This window comes from Diadema setosum, chromosome 14, assembly GCF_964275005.1.
Source record: "Diadema setosum chromosome 14, eeDiaSeto1, whole genome shotgun sequence".
In the NCBI taxonomy this organism is placed as follows: Eukaryota; Metazoa; Echinodermata; class Echinoidea; order Diadematoida; family Diadematidae; genus Diadema; species Diadema setosum.
The window spans coordinates 29,097,034-29,118,750 of record NC_092698.1 but is presented as its reverse complement, the minus strand read 5'-3'; the positions used below and the strand labels follow the sequence as shown (position 1 = coordinate 29,118,750).

Below are 21,717 nucleotides of genomic sequence, written 5' to 3'. Positions count from 1 at the left end.
ACACACGTCTCTATGGGGGATTATTTACCCGTGTGAGCCCTATAGTACGCGGTGACTTCCTCTTTTAGAAAACAGAAGGAACAATATTACCTGAACATACGAGTCAAATGGAAGTCAATATTAGGGAGTGACGGTTGGAACAGATTGTCTGGTTTTTCTCTAACTTCACGCCAAAAAAAAAAAAAAAAATTGCTGCATCCTTACAAACATCAGTACCATGAGTACCGAGGAGCATGCCACTTTGACTATAGGATTGAAAAAAAACAACAACTACAACATTTTAGATATAAAGAAATAGCATTGATATAGCGCCATTTATCTGTAGAAACATTCAAAGACAGATCCGAGTCCCAAAACCATTGAAAATGATTCCCTTCACCAAGTAGGGAGATTGTTGGGCTGAAAGTCTCCGTACCGGCGTCGGCACGAAAGCACGCTACTTGTTATGTCCTTTTGCTTTTAACGGCGTTGCTCTTTTGACTGTCTGCGCATCCGGAAAGACATCGTATTTGCATAATAATCAACCTGTGTGCCCGCCGCCGGTGACGCTATCCCTTCCTTTGGCGTCGGGCGTGCATCACATGCACGCCAGAACCGCATGCGTATATGCCTGCGTGCGCACATCACAATCGAAAGAACGCCATCTTTCTCTTTGTCCTGCAGTAACTCCAACAGCGTGTGCCTGCCAAGAAAGCTGCTCGTCTAAACTTTGATTTTTAACACACAAATCGTCATCATGGATTACAATGGATCAGGGGTAAGAATTGTAGGCAATCTTTAAGGAATGTTACGTCCATTTTTGATTGCCATTGGTATGCATTTCTTGTATATTTTTAAAGATAGATGTAAGACGTTAGATCTAAGTTTCAGTGTGTGTGATCACGATGCTCCTCAGTGGCGTGCTGCTGTCTGCGTGTATCCTCTATGGCGTGCATGCACTCTGCACGCGGTTTCTCCATTGGCACAAACGCCATGCATGCGAGCCAGTCGAAGCATGTGACTTCGTGATGATGAATGCTATCCAGTTTAACAACTGATGCATCCAGACGAAGTAGTTTAAACTGTAGATCTATTTCATGTCTCATTCTGTTGGATCTGTTGGTGTTGGTGTTGCCAAATTGCTGTGCAGTGAAGGACATGTTTTGTTGAAACTCGTGACAGATTCAAATGAGGTTTGTGACTAACAATGTTAGATGGTCTAACAACGTTAGGCAAGGAGTAAGGACCCCAATTTTCGGCCGGCCTCCAAAATCCGGACACTTTCAACTTATCACAAGCCAGCAAATTCTACTGTCACAACATACGCATATCACATCGTTTCACATACTGGCACACTCGTTCACCACAGGAAAGTGCCAGAGTCACCTCGAAAAATCCATCTAAAAAATAAAATCCCGAATTTTGCCTTAAAAAAAAAGCAGAATCGCCACAACTTTCCCAAAGCGCGCGCGAAGTAGGTTCTGTGTAAAGAATCGGGGTTGCCGAAAAAGTGCTAAAAACTGAAAAATTATGCCGTTCTGTTGCAAGATTTTTCGCTTATCGCAAGCTCAGAGTGTGATGGTATCCTCAAAATCACAAATGAAAAAAATCTCTGAACGTGCCGACGCAGTGAATAAATGTACAGGGGCTGAATGCAAGTGCAGAGTTCCCAAAATTCGGACACGAACGGCCGCTGCAACGTCCCCGATGCAACCTTGCACCAACAAGGTATGGCGCGTGCAGATTTTTCAGCGGCCTTGTATGCGTGTTGACATAGCGCGCATGTCCAAATTTGGGGGAATTGACAGGGTGATAATATTTGGAGATTTGAAATTTTATCAATTTAACAAAATCAATATTGGGAAAAAGGAGGTTGATATATTTAACATACATTATTATAGATATCATTTTGTAGAGGATTGTTTGATTTGAACAAATATTGCAAAAAAACTTAAAGGACACCTCCAGATGATTTTCAGATTTTAACATTTAAACAACCATAAATTAGTTATACTGAGGACAGAGTTTCAGAATTTATGAAAATTGGGATGAAGAATAAGGATATTTTTTACACTTATAGGAAATTGCAATGAACAAGGATGATGACATGGCAGAGTCACCATTAGAATGTATGAGTTGGAGCTCAAGGAAGCAACACAAAAGAAGAAGGCATGCATAGATTATACACAGGTGAACTCGCAAGCAAGCGGTATTGTAATGGAATTACACTGCTACATTTTCTGAAATATGTTGTATTGTGAGCCTCCTATGTCATCATCCTTGTTCAGTGTAATTTGTATAAGATTTTTCAAAGTATTGTTTCTCTGCTCAAGAACCACAATAAATTCCACAAATCTATACATGGAGCTGTTGATTTATGTACTGCATGATGTGAAATCATGAAAATCGTCTGGAATTTCCCTTTAAGTGTCCAAAAATTGGGGCTTTTACTCTAGATGTAACGTTGCGGTGAGGGCCATTTTATTCACTGATGAAAAGGCCCAATGGGATGTAACTTCCCATAACACTAAAAGAGGGACTAAACATGCATGACGTTCATTAGCTGTTTTACTGATGAATGAAAGTGCCCCTGCCAGAAATAGGAACCCTGCCGCAAACTGGGTTGATTACTCTCCATCTACTCAAAACTCAAAACATTTCTGATTTTATAGCATTTTTTCTTTGTGCGTTTTTTTTTTTTTTTTTTTTTTTTTTTTAAAGGAAGATTTGATAATTTTAGGTTTCAGGGTCGGGCCTGGCCTCTGCCCCCCCCCCCCCCCCAAAAAAAAAAAAAAAATGGGGTACAGTGTAATTTATACAAATATTTTTCTATCACACTAATACCTGCAAAATTTGGTAAAATTGGCACAGGAGGTCAAACCTTGTTGCAGTTTTTAGGTTTTTTTTGTTTTTGTTGTTTTTTTACTTGTAGACCTACTCAAAGAGGTCTCTGTAAGTTTTGATATCTAGCACTACAGATACCTAGACTGTCTACTTCATATTCACGCCTCACCAAATTTCCCTAGAGGCGTCTAATTCTTTGTTCAGAAGGAATGGAAAATGCTAAGCAGATCAATCACTTTTGCTTAAACTTTTAGTAGTAGGCCTACCTTACTATAGATCCTAGACAGTAGTTCCTATTAGAAAATTATCAACAATTGTAAACTACTGTGCTGGTTTGCATTCTCTGGGGAAAAAAAGTCCTGTGTTAAAGGGACTGTACAGTACTGGTTGAAGTGGGGATTCATGTTTTGAACATTCCTAAGTGAGATAATGAGAAACCTCTTATGTAAATTGTAATATGAAAGAGCATGTAATTTTAAGAAGGATTCAACGTTCATTCGATAAAAATTGGTTTTTAAATGGCTGAGATATCCAAAAAAGTGATAATAATAAAAGGCAACAGGCCACACTTTTATTTATTAGGATCTCTTTGTTTCACCTTGTTTTTGGATATCAGCCATTTCAAAACCGATTTTCATCAAATAAACTTTGGATACCCCTTAGAATTACATGCTCTTTGACATCTCATAGAGTGGTTTCTGAATATCTTGCAAAACATTGAAAGCTAAATCCTCACCTCAACCAGAACTGTACACACCCTTTAAATATCTGCAAGAATGTCAACTGGTGTTAGCTGACTGAGATTGCTATACCCTTGGGTCTCTTATTAATGTTTTATGAGATGATATTTCCAGTGTTTTACATGAAATTCCTGTTTACTTTGAGCAACAACTAAAATAACCTTGGTTTTTCAAATTTCAGAACCTTGATAACTTGTGAATAACATGTAAACTGTTTCTTCCGCAGAACGAGGAGCCAGAACAGCTTCGCAAGATGTTCTTGGGAGGTCTGAGCTTTGATACAAATGAAGACTCAATTCGGGACTATTTCAAGTCGTATGGTGAGATCGTGGACTGCTGTGTTGTCGTCGAGTAAGTCATTGTTCAGAAAATGTCAGAGTCATTGAATATTCACCACAAATGACAGTCACTTCTACACTCTCAATAACATGTGAGAAACAATATGTTGTAATGGTTGTCCGTTCTACATGTGCTATTGCCTATACTGTATAACATGTGCCTTCTGGAAAATGCAATGGCCTAACTGTTGAAATAAGATTTTGCAGATTCCTGCATGCAATTGATTGGCGCTAGCTCAAGCTCCGATGTCATGTGAGAGCGTGGTCTGAAATTGATTCAATCTACATGTCGTCATGCCAGGCATTTGAAAGTACTATTTTTCTTGGAAATGCCATTTTGGAAGGAAATATTTGGATATAATGGAAATTTATTTTACTGAGCTTATTGTGAATTTTTTTTTCTCTCTGTCTCTCACGTTTAGCAAAGACACCAAGAAACCACGTGGATTTGGATTTGTCACATTCTCAAATTCAGAATCTGTGGAGAAGGTGATGCGAGCAAAAAAAGAGGCTCCCCATGCATTGGATGGTCGAGACATTGATGTGAAGCGAGCTCTCTCCAAAGAGGTAATTGCTCAGTCGAAGGAAAATATGTGGTGTATGTAACATAGTATGTAGCTTTACTGCAGACGGTGTCTGTGAACCCCAATTTCCCTCTCCTTCTCTGTATCTTTTCAAAGATTATGTAATGGAGAAGAAGAGTTTGATGTTCACATACCACATTTACAGATGATAATGCCACACTATTTTTCACATAAATAGAGCAATAAAAACTTTGGGGTACAGCCTATACACCAGCACAACCAAATCATGGTCTGTCCAAGCAATTATAAGCAACACACATAAACATGTATGTGACTATGCAATAAGCCAATGAATAAGTCTTTGTAATACAATGAATAAATCATTGTTACATACTACACTGCATACTGCAATGAAGTTTACAACTGTTTTCTTTTTCCTTTTTTTTTTGTCATTACATACTAATCATTGTCGTTTCCATGCCAATGTTTGGAGAGATTGACAAAGCGTTGGACTCGTGTAAGGACAGCAAGAACAAGTAACATTGCATAACTGTCACGACCATTGTTCTATTTGGCTGTCAAGCATCGCATTCTTTTTGTTTTAACAGGATGCAGGACCCAAAGAACCTGTCACCAAGGCATTTGTCGGTGGTCTTGCTCCTGAAACCACAGAAGAGGATTTGCGTGAACATTTCTCAAAGTTTGGAAATGTGATTGAGGTGACCATCCCCAAACGCAGCAATGAAGACAAGAAGCGAGGTTTTGGTTTCGTCTCGTTTGAAGATTCTGACAGTGTGGACTGTATCATCAGTAAGTGCAGAAGCATAACGGTGCTTTTTGAAGAGCAAACCTTTTTATCCCTAACCTCAACACATATCATGCCAAATCAACAGGTATTTGCTCCATGGCTTCCAAACTAAGAAGAATAATTACCTGACCGTGAAGTGTGGTGATTTTCCTAGTTGCTCTGTGAAACATTGATGTGTCACTGTCTGTTTTAAAAATTCTAGATCAGTGGAAATGGACAAGAATATAAAAAGAGGTAAAAGGACAGCATAATTATCCTCATTTGTGTCATCCAGGCAGAGGAATGTAATGTGTAATATAACAATGGGAAGAGCTAAGGTAACTGCCTGTAAAATTTTCATTTTCAGACTGTTGGCATTCTTGACATATTATTAGGAATTTAAAAAAAAAATCTGAAATCATTTATAACTGTCTATTGGTATGTCAAAAATTTTGCAATATAGTTTGCCACATGCAGTGTTATGGGGAGGGGACTTTTGACCAATGATGCTAAAAGGATTGGTCATAGTCTGACTAATTACATACTTGCTGATATCATACAGAGATTATGTATTGATATAAGAGAAGTGGTGATTCAAATCTGTCAAATCAACTTGGGAGTCATGAATTAGATGTCACCTGAAATCATTCACTTTTTCAAAGTTGTAGGTTCAGCATAAAAGGCAAATTTGTTTTGCCTGGTCAAATCTATGAAAACAGCAATTATTCTTGAAAGAGACTGATTGTGTGTTTTGTTTTGTTTTTTATCTTTTATTTACCAGTCAAGGGCCACCATGATCCCCACATTATCCATGACAGGCAACTGGATGTGAAGAAGGCAGTGCCCAAAGACAGGGACGGCGGAAGATTTGGAGGTCCCCGTGGAGGCAGGGGCAGGGGTCGAGGAGGCAGAGGTGAGTAGTGTTCTACAACTTCCAGCAAGTTTGTAATCCATCATTTAATTGTCAGGAAGAGACATTCAGGTTAGAATAGATTCTACACAAGGAGAAAGGTGAACTTCAGTCAGAGTGAGAAAGTGACAAGTGTTACTTTGAGAAGTTGTAGTCTTTATCTGTGATGATCTCTCTTTTCCGTGTCAAAATTTAGTTGAGAAATTAGGGCTTACTATGTAATATGCTTTCTGAAATAAAAGGCCATGGGAAGAACAGTTCATGACAATAGAAAATTGCCATTTGGAGAAGTACAAGGGCATGATTTCAATGCTGGTGTGACTTTACTATATCCCATCTCAAACTACATTGGCATAGTCAAGAATTTGTTCATTGTACCTTCAAGGGAAACATATGCAATCCATTAGGCTTCATCAGCTGTTGGCAAACCTGGTGGACCATGAAGCTCTATTGTTTCTTTGTAGAGTTAAGATAAATTATGCCTTTCAAGACTTCCGCCTTTCCATTGTCACGTTTGACCTGCTTCAGTTAGTCCCGCACTTAGGGGAAGAAAAAACAAACAAACAAAAGAGAAAATGTTTGTGAGACAAGATTCTCTTCTTTTGTCTAAACAAGATTTCAGAGGTGGATATGGCAACAACCGTGGTGGATACCGCAGTGGAGGAGGAGGTATGGCCAATGTTCGGACATAACCTTTTTACTGCATGCATGCGTAGTAAAGCTAGTTCACTCCTTACGTCCCTTTGATGATAAGAGCATATGTTATGTAGAGATGTACAGCTTGTGTTTGTAGTATCTTGTTTTCTTAAAGTTCCAATTCAGAAGATCACTTCATTTGCTTGTATGATATCCTTTCTTTTTGTCCTGTTTTACTTTTTTTTTTTCCCTTTTTCTTCTATGAAAAAGTAAGAAGGGAAGGTGTTACTCTTTGAATTGTTATCTTTTTCTTATTCAGATTATGGAGGAAGTTATGGTGGTGGTGGTGGAAGGTACCAGCAGTCAGGTATGGAGTATGCTTTTGAAGTATGTCATCATACTTTGTATCTTCTTTATGACTGATCAGCTACTAGCCATCCCCTTTAACCCTAAAAGGGCCGGGGGGCGGGGGGGGGGGGGGGGGGGGGGGCGGAATCCGCCCCCCCCTCGACGTTTCGCGCTATAATTCTGTAATGCGAGAAGGCCTCATCGCGAGGCTTCTTGACTTTCTTCGTTCAAGTCTCGCGCAACTTTTGAGACCAAATTTGCAACGTCCGCGCATACTTTTGCGAAGCCACGCCCATTTTTGTAACGGAATGTCGCTCCAAAACGGGCACAATTTTGTGATTTTGTGTACATTTCCTATGGAAAACAGTGCTCTGTAATGAAAGGCATAAAAACCTGATTATTTTTACAATTAATCACTTTCATTGATTAATTTTGTGCTAATTATGGTAGAAAAGTGGTCAGTGACAATTTCCAATGAAAAAACAAAGAAAAAACAAAAGTTGAAAAACAAAGAAATACATAAGAAATTCTGAAAACAATAAAATACATAAGAATTGAAATGAGTTTTGGAAGTTTTTGTGATGTACAATTGTTGAATATGCTAAAACGGATTTACAGATCAAAAATTAGACTCTCAATGCTTTTAATTAAGCTAAAATATCACCTTGAGCTTAATTTGCGTAATTAATTAATTAAAATTAGAAATTGATTGTTTCAAAAAATCTTATAACACAATCTTGTAGATTATGACGCGGGTCTCACGCATGCAAAATTTCATCGCGATCGCACCACCGATGGCCGAGATCTCGGGGGGGGGGGGGGGGGGGGCGGAATCCCCCCCCCCCCCCCGGTCTGAGCATAGCCAAAAAAGCCCGGCCCCTTTAGGGTTAAGTCAATTTACTCGAAACAAGGAGAAAAAAAGAATAGTTTGAGTGCTTAGAAGTGTGTTGAACTGTCTTCTTAGTAAATGCATGTATTTAGAGTAGGTGTTACAAACCCACATTCCTGGCTGCCCAGGCCAGTCGAAACTTGGCATTGGTGGAAAAGGAAAAGAATGGTCTCTTGCCTGTGCAAGAATGAGGGCCTTCATGTATTTGCAGTGCCGCAAGTGCTCTCTAAGCCACTAAAGAATGTAGTGGTCTGCTTTTTTAAGGTATTTTCCAGTCAGAGAGTTCCAGTCAGTGTATCAGATTGTCCCCAAGCTGCCTGATAAATATGTATTTCTAAAGTCCTGATATTTTTATTCCTTGCCATCTGGAACTTTTTAAGTAAATTTTTGAGACCACAATGAATCTTTATGTTTTTCACACAATCCTAGATCTATATCCCTTTCTCTGGTGGCGGGGCACTAGATATTGACTAAAAGAATATGCAACGCTGCACATTGGCATTGGTCTGACTGTCCAGGACCAGTAAAATGCACTGTCAGACCAGTAACTTTTTCACAAATGGACCAGTAAAAATGGAAAAAGTTGGACCAATAGAAAAAAAAAAATGGGTTATTGTGCAGCCCCGGAAAATAGCCATAATAAATAATCTCATAATCTCAATAACCACTGTTTGAAGCATACTTCAAATGCATTTCTTCCCTGACTGACAGTAAAGGAATTTGTTTGCCAAAACTTATTTTGTAGGGTATGGAAGTTATGGAGGTGGACAGGGCGGTGGCAGCTATGGAGGTGGAAGCTATGGAGGCTCGGGATACCATAGTTCTGGCTATGACAACTCTGGTGAGAGATAGTTACAGGGACTGAGAAACCCATTTGAGTCTTTGGTTCATATATGTGTGGATGTTGATATATATGTTACCTGTATTTTGGTGGAGCAAGCAATTGAAATTGAAAAAAAAAATGAAGATAAATGATAGTATTTGCAAGTTTGTGGAATATTCAGTAATGAATTAATTTGTAGGTTCAAGCAAATCCATTATACTGCAGTAGGACATTGTTCAGAGGTATATTCAGAACACATCAGTCTGTCACAACAGAACAGTCTGTGTTACCACAAATGGTCAGATGGTCATGTTCCTCAATGTAAAAATGGCAAAACTGCATGCCCGTTTTCCTCTAGGCATCACTCAACGGTAAAGAGTACATTTGCATTATGCATGAGGTATATTGTTGTTGGCACCAATGGACCAAAGCCAGTAAGCGGGGTTAACACCTTCCCCACACTTTCATTTCCATCAGGTGGTGGTGGTGGCTACAATGACTTCGGCTCAGGCTACGGAAGTCAGAACTCTTCCTACGGTCCAATGAAGGGCGGCAACAGTGGATATCGCAACAACCCCTACTCTGGAGGTGGTAAGTTGTACAAGGATTGTGCCTCTGTAGTGATAAAACTACCCATCCTCTGTATCAGATGAGGCCATACAATGGAGCCTCATTATAGCAATGTTGGATATAGCAAGATACTTTGTCTGATTCATCTTTTATCTTCTTTCTTTTTTTAATCCCTGATATAACAAGGAAATTTCAGTGGTTCCAAGCAGCTTATAACAAAGTCAACCTGTTCATGCAAAGAAAAGAGATCTTCAACTTAGATGTGCATTACTGTAAAACGACGAATGTTCGCGTGCATTTTAATATCGCAAATTTCGCGAGCACCAAGATGCGTGAAATTAAGATTCACCAGAAAGTTTTTGTCTACACTATTTGTATTGAATGCCAGTGGCAGTTTGCGAAAATTTAATGCCGCAAAAAAGGCCATCAGCTCCAATTTCATACCACGAATATATCCTGTTCTCCAGTATGTGAGCATTAATCTGTTTAATTGTATCTGGTTGATGACCTTTTCTAAATTCTCCAGCATTATTGTATCCTAAGCAATAGTTTAAGCAATGAAAATTAACGCAAAAGGATTGCACAAATAAAGATTTGTGAGAGGAAAGCTTAGGTGATGTCAGAAAACTGGGGATGGTACACTTATGTGAGCAGATTGTTGTGTGTGAAAAGTAGAGTAGCAAATTTTTGTATTTCGTTGCAAATTTGGTAACAGTGCGGAAGAGTTCAAGACATAAAAGGTAAATTAATGTGTGGGGAAGGGGGTATGTACCTTTAGAAAATTACAATATTTATGAAGTTGTTTCATATACATGTACATTGTAAACAAGTGTAATCTGAACTCAATGGCTACTATATCCAGCAACATCTTATCACATTATGCCTGTGCTTTCAGGATATGGCGGCAACTCCGGTGGTGGCGGCGGCGGCGGCAGCAGCAATTATGGCTATGGTGGAAGCTACAACAGCAGCGGCGGTGGCAGAAATAGCAACTACTACTAATCTGGTAAGTAAAAGAGGCTTTGAAGAATCAATAATTTATTTTTTTTTTTCTGTTCTTCCTTTTATCATGACTTCTTGAATTTTCATAAATGATCAGGCCAGTATTCTTTAATTGCATATTAGTAGTAAAAAAAAATAATAATAATAATTAAAAACAAACAAGTTGTCTTCAGCTATCCAAGCACTCTGCGGTTAGATACACTACTTAGCTCAGAACTTCAATAATACAAACTTTTCCGTCACCCTGGATGCAATGCAAAGCCAACAGGCTCTATAATCTCCGTTGCACCTCCATGAGAAGAAGTAGCTTTGAGATGGTACATTTGGTGGAATGGTACTTCGGAGGCGTCAGCTGCCCGTAAGAAAGCAGATTTTCATTCATCTTCTTGTTTCAAGGTGGACATGGCTAGAAGATTGTAGCAGGGTGGGAACTTTTTTTCCTCTCTCCTCAATTTTCAGTATGTTCTTGTAAACATGGGCAGCACTTAGTTGATTTGCAAGAGAGGAGGAGGAATATTCATTTAGCTTAAATGTAACTGTGGTCATAGATAGACGTTTGAGATTTTTCTTCTTTTGTGAGCATTATATACATTTTAAAAAGAAAATAATGTATCTGCATCTGGCTTCCAAAGAGATTATTTTGATGTAGTTTAGAACAGATTGATATCTAGCTGTTGATACTCGACTGGCTTCACCTGACAAAATCATACTTCTAAAGTAGCTCCCCGGACAAGCACACACACACACATGAGCACCAGTCTTTCATAATGAGAAGTGCTTGCTGATGGATTAGGATTATGACAGCATACATCCATGACACATCTGAATGACACACCCACGTGTGGACAGTCCTGTTTACATACTTTTCTTCTTCCCCCGCTTATTGATGAATTTAGTGAAAGGCGGGTGGGGGGGGGGGGGGACATTTAAGCTCATGTCTTTTGTCTGGGCAAACTTGATGTTTGGAACACTAGAATGAATACCCAATCAAAATGACAGAATCCAAGAGGACGTAGCCGGGATGGTATTATAAGAGCCAGCTTTTTTTTTTTTCTTTCTTTTTTGTTTTAAGCTTGTAATGACTGACTAATCTGATTTATTGTGTTCATACCTTGCTTCTTGACATGTTCTATGCTAGTTGTATATGATTTGCCATTTATCACATACAGAGGAGATATATTTGGTAGCAAGGAGATTCCAGTGACACCCCCCATATGACAGTCAAGCAGAAATCAGTGATAGGCCAAGCCACACCTCTTGTCTAGTGGCAATCTTCACCCTCTGTGGAAAAGCTAGCGAAGACATAGAACCAATCCATGAACCCAATCTCTGAATGTAGGATGAATTGCAGACAGGACAGGATTTTGTGTGGCGTGTCTCGCCACAGTGAGTGGTGTGGGGATCTGCCAGGTTTCCTCGCAGTCTCCACAACAGAGCTAGGTGCACTCATAGCCGCCTATGTAGTGTAACAGCTGGATGAGTGTTGAACTTTCACAATAAGGTGGAACAAATATAACTTTCTGTGATTAGTAAAAGGGCTGTCCCCATGTCCTATTTTCATTTCCCACCATTGTTGTATAGGTAATGCTTACCATTGTATTGTATTTTTTTTTTCCTGGTATAAATCCCATTTTTGTAAAAGTCACAACTGATTTGTATACAACTATGTTCATTTTAGGTTGTAAAAACATAGGTCATTCCTTTTATAATCAAAAGATATATCTGAAACTGTGTAACATTTTTGTTTTTTAGAATCTTGCATAGGTCACTGGTATAATGGATTTGAAATGGGGAATACGTTTTTACCCTGCCAGAATTCTTCAAGGGGTAGTTGCTACCTAGATTACCGAAATGTAAATATGTACAGACCGCAATTAGATCAATCATTCTGGTTTAAAAGTCACTTAATCCTGTTTTGTATGCATTTGTGTTAAACAAGAGACAGGTTTGTATGTCAGCATATGTGTATTTCATTAACTGTGGATCAAAGTTTGTGGTTAAGGCACCTTGTTTAGTACATCATCAGTTGAGCTTAAATTGGATATTGTATCTGGAAAATATTACACATGCTAATTACTTTAAGGACTCAAAACAGTGTTCTACCTCACAAATTTTGGGCCTTCACAAACTGTGATATGACATCATGGTTCCAACAAATCACACAAACCTTTAAACTCCATCGTTAAAAATTTCCCTGGCTCAGTTGTAGTTCTGGCCTCTTAATATTGACTTACCTGTGCTGTATGATAACTGTTTAACTATTGAAGTATGATATGAGTTAGTAAGATCCTTAATTTATTCCATGCACACAAGTGCTTTCCTCTGTCCAAACCATATCTTTTTAACTTGCAAATGAACCGGAGTAATCATGCTAGTGATTTATATATAAAGCTTCATGTCAAAGACAGTCTCATTTGTGATTGCATTTTAAAGAATGGAACTTGTGTGAATTTGTACCGGTTTGTCTAGGGGATTTTGTTTTCTGTACAAAGTTAACCCCCACAGTATTTGAGTCGCCATCACAGTTGTCTTACTTGGTAGATCGTATTTGAATTGGATGTTTTACGTGCTTTTATCAGAACAGATTGTGAATTAAATGAGTTTCTCATGAAATAGTCTCTCGTTAGTTCTGATTGATCTTAGTTGAATGTGTTGAAAACTTATTTTTTTTTGTGGAATACCTGTCCTGTTGTAGTAGAAACTCTTACGCATGAAGTTCAGTTGACTCAGCTGATATTGGGTGCATGAAGAGGAAACTCGATGGAATAGACTGTGAAAAGGAACAATTTCATCTGCTGTTTTTTGTACAGAACATGATTGTTCTGTGAAATGCTTCTCACACACCAACACTTCTTTCAAAGCAGATCCAGCGGTAATACAAAGTAATTGATGTCTTTTTTCCCCCCTTGAAATTCGGGGGGGGGGGGGGGGAGTTGATAAGGAGTGACATTTCCTATGAGGCACAATATTGAACTCCGGATTGGACATTCGGGGCCCCCAAAAAGATGTTACAGCTGGATGTATGACCAGTGCATTGTCATGCAAATAAAATTCTGGTGATGTGACATTTTCACCTGTATACTCTGGTTGGACACTTGGTTTAGGCTAAGTACACTTCAATATTCATAAGATACTCCCAACAAGCAACACTCACAGCTTACAGTATCAAGCAGATGATCATAGGCATCTACATATTTGCGTGCTGCAACACGCTGCAATACAGCTGTATTATATCTGTCTAGAAGTTCAGAAAATCTCTCTTATAGGTGTTAGGGTCCTTTGTGATTATAATGTGATATTTGTGCTCTTTGCGTGTATGAATCCAAGTTTTGAATGGCCTTTTACACTTTGTAAACTTCTGTGGCATTTTAAAACTTCCTTTGCAATTTCAGCTAGATAGTTACCAACCAAGAAGAGGACAATTCAAACTCAATGTGGTTTAATGATTTTGTGTTGATGCCATTCTTATAATGTATTACATTGTTGTACTTTTGTACTGAGGGAACATTCCCGGTCATGCATGTTGTAAATGAGGTGATGAGAAGAGAAGGTACACCCTGTATCTCACAATCATTGGGGGTAGCATGATTGAATAGCTGTCTGATATTTGTCTTAGACTCGTTTTCAGTAGAATTGTGTGCCATGTCTCACAAGTGGGCTTAGAAATGCAATTCCACATCATGTCCAAGTTTTTTTAGTAAATAAAATAAAAACGGAATGGTAGAGATTTCATCGCAGTGGGACCTAAAAGTTTTAAAATCCATTGTTTTTATTATTCAAAGAAATCACTTGATATTGTTCACAAACTAATGTGGGACTTATGGTGAGTTGTTATCATCTGGACTTATTTGCACATACATGTACTTGGTACATGGTTACAACAAATATTGCTATTTTGAACTTGTGTGAAACTCCTTATCTATAATTATTCTAACTCCATAATTTTCCATTAGGTCTGATTTTGATGAAACCTCTTCCATTCTTGTTGACACTATTCACTGAATTCAACTTGCACATGGTGTAGAATTGCTCTTAAAGAAGAATATTTGTCATTGCGAAACGAGGTCAGACGCCACCATTGGGCAGAAGTGCGTATTTCAAGAAAAAGTTCTTTCACACCTTGGCAACTCCTACCTAATACTACGCAAAAGCATTTCATGCATGCACATTGCCTTGGTCTGTGCTTTTTGTTCTTTTTTTTTTTCTGTTACCCTGTAGGCATCTTTGTCAAACTTTTCTTCATTCACATTAAAAAAAAAAATGATAGTGAGCATAAATTTCTTTTAGCACAAACGATACGATAAGGCCTTTAATCTTAACAGATCAAGCTGATAAAGTCAAGTTTTCAAATTGCCACCCATGACCAGTGCTTCTGTGGAAAGAATGCACGAGATGCATGAAGATTTTGGCAAAATCAGAAAATCTTATGGTTAACTTATGGCCATCAAGCTATTCTGTCAACTAGCTATCTATAGTTACCTGAAATTTTCGTAGGACTCTTCTGAAGACTTATCCAGTGCCTTCACCATCCAAAAGAAAGAGGAAGTACACTGGGTGTAGAAAACTTCTGTATGTGCTTTGACACGGTCATACGAAGAAGACAGTGGCATTGTAGAGACACTCCAGATGCTACATTTAATGACTTGCTGACATCTCCAGTGGTAAACTGTCTGATTTTACTTTAAAAATTTCACTGACTCTTTGCTGTGGAGTTCACCGTATTGATAATTTGGGGTGAATTTCTCACCATAGTAGACATCTGCAGAGTCTTGAAAAGTTTGGGGTCTAAACATTGGCTCAAGCTTCTATTGCTCATTAAACGGATCAAAAACTGAGAACTTCTCGACTGACCTACCCAAATTGTCACGAGACAAGAACCCGAGCCCAGTGGATAATAGTATTGGCCCGCCCCAAACTGAGTTTGTTGTTCTTTAAAGAGAATGATTCACTTTCTCCCTGTGATTCCTTTGTCTGTGTGAGATGGGACTTAGATGATGAGGTGTGAATGCTCTCAATTGTATGCTTTGCATCTTGAATGAATGACATCATATAGCCAGACTACAGGACTCAAATGTCCTGGAAGGGTAGGCGTATGCTAGCAAGTGTCGGCAAAGATCGTGAAGAGAAAGATGATAGGACAGAAACCTTAGGACCCTCAGGCAGCGGAGAGCTAAACAGATGCTATAGGTAGAGTATATGTGTACGTATATCTCTGTAAATCGCATTCCTTTGTGACAGTTCATAACTTGTGTTCAATGTTCTAGAGAAGTCTGAAAACTGTTCCACACTTTCAAAGCCCATTTTTGTTTTTTCTTCAAAACCAAAGCAAATCAACTTCATAGATAAAAGATAGATTTAGATACACACTTCCGTGTATCACTTCAGTGCACAATTTGCTCTCTTGGACCAAAGATCATTATTTGGACTTTTTTTATGCAAGTGGTGGTTGATAACCATTGCAATTTCACTTAAAATTATTTTGTTGTGAAACAGGAATGGAACCATGTTCTTTATGCATGAGAAAGAGTGATAAATATATGTGACTTGCTATGAAGTCAAAGCCAAGATGTTTTATATTAATATTTGATATTATTCACAGTATGGTGTTACACATATATTCAAAAGTAAAATCAAAATTTCATTCTAAGGGGGGGGGGGGGGGTGGAGGAACCTTTGATAAATCAACTAGTTCTTCACCCATATGATTCTTATATATGAAAGGTGGATTTACTTTTACCCCAGTTATGTGCTGCAGTAGTAAGTGTAGTCACTTCAAAGTTAAGCTCGTATTGCATACTCTGGTGCATACAGCTCGTATTGCATACTCTGGTGGCTAGACAAAGGCGGGCTGCAAAAACTTGCAAAGACATTTTCTCTTACCTTTCGATACTATTAAAAAAAATAATGTCTCGCCGATATTTGATACTTAAAAAAAATAACAATAAAAAAAATAATGGCTCACTGATACTCAAAAGACAAAGCCAGCAGCCAGATTTTGAGGGGTTTAGTCGGGTTATGTAGAGTTTCACAATTCATTATAAGGTGTGGCTTATGAAAAAAAAGAATGAAATGGAGCTGTGGTGTGTAACAAAGTACCACAGAAAAAGCTCTCTGCCATAACTAGCAAGTGGGTCTGATTAACAAAAAAGGAAAAGAACTTACAAAATTTAGCAAGGGGAAGTCTTGATTGCAGTAACAAAAGGGAGCATAATATCATGTGAAATATGTTCATCATTTGCATTTTTTATGTTTTTCATGTGAGTATATCCCATGCTGTATACTGCAATTTTTCTTCCGGTTTTCCAGCTACTGGAGTCTGATGAAGGCTGTTAAGTTGTCATCTGGTGACATTCATGCTGTAGCAGGCTTATCAGGTATGTATGACTGAAATATGTTGTGATCCTGCTTAGGTGTAAGTCTTCATTATTGTTTTAAATATTATTTATTAACACCATTCTTTTTAGAGCAGGTGTATCAAGAAATGACAAGTGCTTCCATTTTTTGAACATATTTGTGTGGTAACTTCGGTAGTAAAATTTGTTATTGTGTGTAACAGTTCGGCAAAAGTGAACTGCCTCATTTCAAAATCGATGTTCAGTAGTTGACCAGAAAGAGAGAAAAAAAAGCCTGGAATGTTGAAGCAATGTTGCTTACACACTCGACAGCTGTACAGTAGTATAACATATGATGTACATAAATTTCCATTCCTGTGTTTTATTTTGAATGAATGTGTTATAATTACAGAAAAATTATACCTCACCAAACTGATGTTCAGTAAGCTCTGAAACATGTTGCGAGGGAAATATTCAGAACTGAATATCCCAATGTGGTAAAAATGCATTAATTACTTCCTCAAAAGATCTGTGGATTAGTGAATGTCTGAAGATGCATTATACTTCTCAGAGTAACTGATCATGTCAATGCCACTACAGTGCATGGCGGTGAGCATTTCCTTGGAAAAATGTGATGAATGAATGCTTATTTTTCCCCCAACCCAACAGATAACAGCCTCATTCTGATTGGATGCAGACCCTACAGGAGAGAAGCTTCCGGAGTGCCTGTCTGGAGCCAGAATGGTGTAGATTTCAAGTCTACGACCAAGGGATAAAGGGCAAGTATTTGGGTCGGATAACATTTGTATCGATCAGAGCACATTGAAGTGGTGTGGTTTATGTTAGCTTAGAGGTAGACACTAACAAGCAAAGCCTTGCTTAGACCCCTGTAAATGTGAGATGTAGTGCTTGAAGTTCACTCTGGAAGGTACACTATATCTTATCTTCAGAAACCCCAAGGGGTATGTTTAATGAATGTTCATGACTGTAAAGACCATCTGCAAAGAGAAGGTCTATACTGTGCATTACCCCTTTGCCGACAATATATTTTTATTCTCCATGGGGTCACTAACGATTCATACAGTTCCCATAAGCAAAGAGTTGAATGGATTTGGGGTTGGTATGACGTGGTGGGAGCATGTGCAATGTTTTATACAGTACATCTCTTCATGATGGTGCTGTATTATGAAATACAGACAATGGTTAAGTGGGTGTGTGGATGAATATGATTTGGCAAGATGTAGGCTTTTTGAGTTACTGAAGTCACCTGTCCCACTTGCCGCCTTATGTGATAATTTTGGGTACAGATAGCAGTCTCTGAAAGTGCTTTGAACTGTTACATGTACATGCATGAATGAGTAACAATAGTATCAAAGTGTAGACTGTAAGGAGAACATTGTGAAATCTGCTGCAGATAGGATAGGGGCTGACATAAATACGTAATTCCATACATGTAGTGTTAAAGAAAGGAATGTATATTCCACACAAAGTTTTGCTTAGAGAAAAATCAGTGTCAAGAAGAAAGAGAAAATTCTGTATTGAACGCTTGAAATGTTTTGTGTATCTTTTGCAGGTTCAGTGAATGCAAAGCCAGCAAGAAGATGTGTGAGGTGTCATCATGCAAAAGCATCACAGGGCTCTTCCCAGAATTGCAGGGTTGGGTGCCGAGACCAAGGAACAGAACACTAGATACGCACAGTGATTCTGGGGTCACATGTAGTTCTGCCAGTGAATGAAGACCCGGCATTTTTACTTTGTTCCACTGAAAACACCCCAAGTCCATATCACTTTCAGAGGATAAGAATTTAATCATTATCGGTGTTTCATAGATATAGGGGAATCAGATTAGATTTTTCCCTAGTTATCAGGTATTATCAGATGCAGTGTATTATCAAAGCACTGTCTGTATCAAATGGGATAGCCTTTCATTTGACATGCCATGGTGGCTTCATTTTTGGGGTTAGACAGCTTGGATATTGACAGGACATCACTTACCTGATTATCTGACCATTAATCAAAAAAAGTCATTTTCATCAAAAATTGAGATAAAATCACCCCAGCAATGTTATGCCATTATGTAAAGAATATACAATGTACATTCATTTCCCTACATTGCGTTCATCTTGATAATATGATTCTAAGGGAAAAGTTTAAATTCTAGAACTTCAGCAAGATTTCAAACTTTTTATGGAGATTTTCTATACATAAGATATTTCTTGTCATAGGTCACATTCTGTGTAGGTGGAGAAACTTTTCTATAAGCAGTCCATTCTTCAGTGTCTGTGTGATACGTAATTGTGCTGTCAAGTGTCCTTAGACACTGAAAAAAAAATAAAATGAACTTTGTGTCCAATAAATTCTCATATCGAAAGGAAGTACAGCTTTGCCTTTCATTGTCTTTTTCTCCAAAAAGGTTTAGAAGGTTTAATGGTTGCCCTTCAGCTTGTCAGATCTAGTACAGTACAGTGGAAACTCAATATAAAGAGATCTGATATAACAAAATACCTGATACAACAAACTAATTTCTCCTGTCCCAATGAATTTATTTCCTTTGTCTTGTATTGTTTATTGACTACTGATGTAACAAAATATCTGATATAAAAAACAAATCGTCTTGGTCCCAAGGATCTTGTTATACTGAGTTTCCACTGTATAAGTCACAATGAGTAAGTCTACTTGTCTGTTCCATCAAGATTAGGCTGTGTTTGTAGTGATTGGTGAGCGAGATGCAGCAATCTTCACTTCCCCAAGATAGAGTGTGATGCCTGCAGTGCAAGTCAGTGGAGATGACACAAAATACACCATGCCCTGCCTGATCTGAGCCAATGATTTTTAGGCATCACTGTATGCTCCTCCCCCTACCTGTCGCCCCTAGATGAGTGTGTGACTTATGAGAAATGTCGGTAGGATTTTGATTGTTAGGCATCACTGTATGCCCCTCCCCCTAACTGTTGCCCCTAGATGAGTGTGTGACTTATGAGAAATGTCGGTAGGATTTTGATTGTTAGGCATCACTGTATGCCCCTCCCCCTAACTGTCGCCCCTAGATGAGTGTGTGACTTATGAGAAATGTCGGTAGGATTTTGTACTCCACTCCATTGGAAGATGTAGTAGGCTTACCCACTGGGTTTCCTGTCCGCAAGATGAAACATGCTCTCAAATAGAGTGAAGAACAACTTGTTCTCGATTTAGTTTATAGCCAAGAACAACTTGTTCTCGATTTAGTTTATAGCCAGCATGATTATGGAGATGTGTTTGTGTGTGTGTGTGTGTGTGTGTGTGTGTGTGTGTGCGTGCGTGCATGTATGTGTGTTGTGTGTGTGTGTGGTTGTGAGTATGCATCTGTGTCCTTTGGAAATATTTCAGAAATTGGACAATTCAACACCCTTCTACATGTACATGTTTATGAGCGCGCATTACCCATTTTAGTTCATAATTTGGTGAAGATTTTTATTCCACTGAGCAAGTTACACTCTTGCACCCCATGCCATATTCAAAGGTGACAGTGGTACATGTAAAAGAGTAGAATCAAAACATCAACAGCAAAAAAGTATCCAAAATCCCCACATAGAGACAGAATTGTAAAGATGTACAGTACCGGTATGTTTTCCAGAATTAGTCTCTAACGAACAATATCGGGAGATTACATCATTTTGCAATATTTTATTGACTTGCACAAGTCTTCAACAAAGTTCCTTGTGAAATCGTAAAAAAGAAATACTACCTTTGGCATCAAATTATTCATAACTTGAATATCATCACAGCAATGACCCTGTAGTGTCAAGGTATTTATTGTACAAGCTAGATAATCAACCATGGGACATCTGCGCAATGCAGGATTTATTTCATTAACTAATCTTCAACAGTATACTGAAAATGACATGTACTCATCACCTATTGGTCAGAAACCAGAAAGGTGACATGGTCTGTTCATGATATTTTTCATAACGACTTGCAACTCCTAAGACAGGGCTCCACACTTAACTTTTATTTTTGGTGGCCCAAAGGCAAACATCGGACCTTTTTCGGTGGCCCGATCAGGCCACCAAATTCTTCATTTTTGAAATTTTGGTGGCCCGACGTGCATTTTTGGTGGCCCTGTGGGCCACCGGGCCACCATTAGTGTGGAGCCCTGCCTAAGAGTAGAAAAAGCACCTCCACATCAAAATTCACATAACATTTTCTGATCATGTTAAATGTGTCGGACCAGTACATGTATTGATTTGTTAAGAAATAGACCAAAAAAAAAAAACAAACAAAAAACAAACAAACAAACAAACAAAACAGAGAACTGTGAATATCATAATTTCTTTACATGGACTCGCGCTTGGCCGGGTAAGAAGAGTTTGGCATGTTTTCAATTCCGCAGAATCAAGACATCACACACTGGAACTTGTGGCAAGCAAAAATATTCTTTTGCTTTTATTTTCGCGCTAGTTTTTGGTTGCGCGAAATACGCGAAAAGTTCAACACCGCAAAAATTTCTACTTTTACAGTATTCAAGTAATCCTCAAATGGTGTGTTTGCCAGCTCATTCACCTCACTGCAAAAAAAAGTGATATATGGCAATTGAAAAAAAAAAGAAATATGTTGATACATTAATTGGCAAATATAATGAAATGGATGTGTTCCCTAGTTGATCGATGGACCATATTCACTTGGTCTACACATCAAGTTCAAGATCCCTTGTTTGAACATGACTGATAAATTCCATGAATTGTTACATCAAACAAGTTGATGTAGATGCATTTTGTCGCTTGGAAAACGAGTGACGTGCCTAGTCAACCATCTGAGGGGACCTAGTCAACCATCTGAGGGGAAAAAAAAAAAGAAAGAAAAAGAAAGGTCATTTGTACCCATGTGGTTGTGAATGAGCTACCTCCGAAAGTACAGTACCAAGTACATGTACCTGCTGCGGCATGCCCTTGAACGCGAAGGAGCGCGCACCGCGGTGTTCATACCAAAGATCTACCGATTAGGAGCGGTCGTGGCGGT

At 38.6% G+C, this 21,717-nt stretch overlaps 1 protein-coding gene across 2 annotated transcripts; it reads left to right on the top strand.

Moving 5' to 3' along the window:
* The first annotated feature begins 624 nt into the window (after positions 1-624).
* On the top strand, positions 625-13,003 carry LOC140237736 (heterogeneous nuclear ribonucleoprotein A/B-like). 2 transcript variants are annotated; one of them, XM_072317663.1, is made up of 11 exons: positions 625-757; positions 3,790-3,914; positions 4,324-4,468; positions 5,034-5,235; positions 5,994-6,125; positions 6,738-6,791; positions 7,078-7,125; positions 8,741-8,836; positions 9,296-9,409; positions 10,284-10,394; positions 11,560-13,003. In XM_072317663.1, the coding sequence occupies exons 1-10, from the start codon at positions 737-739 to the stop codon at positions 10,388-10,390; spliced, it is 1,044 nt and encodes a 347-aa protein (XP_072173764.1). In that variant the 5' UTR covers positions 625-736; the 3' UTR covers positions 10,391-10,394; positions 11,560-13,003. The 2 variants fall into 2 exon arrangements, with proteins under 2 accessions (XP_072173764.1, XP_072173765.1); XM_072317664.1 differs by lacking the exon at positions 6,738-6,791.
* Positions 13,004-21,717: the final 8,714 nt, after the last annotated feature.

Coding starts and splice junctions, on each gene's coding strand:
- LOC140237736 (XM_072317663.1), top strand. CDS start 737: ATGGATTACAATGGATCAGGG. Junction 4,469..5,033: donor AGCGAGCTCTCTCCAAAGAG/GTAATTGCTCAG, acceptor TTGTTTTAACAG/GATGCAGGACCCAAAGAACC. Junction 9,410..10,283: donor CAACCCCTACTCTGGAGGTG/GTAAGTTGTACA, acceptor CTGTGCTTTCAG/GATATGGCGGCAACTCCGGT.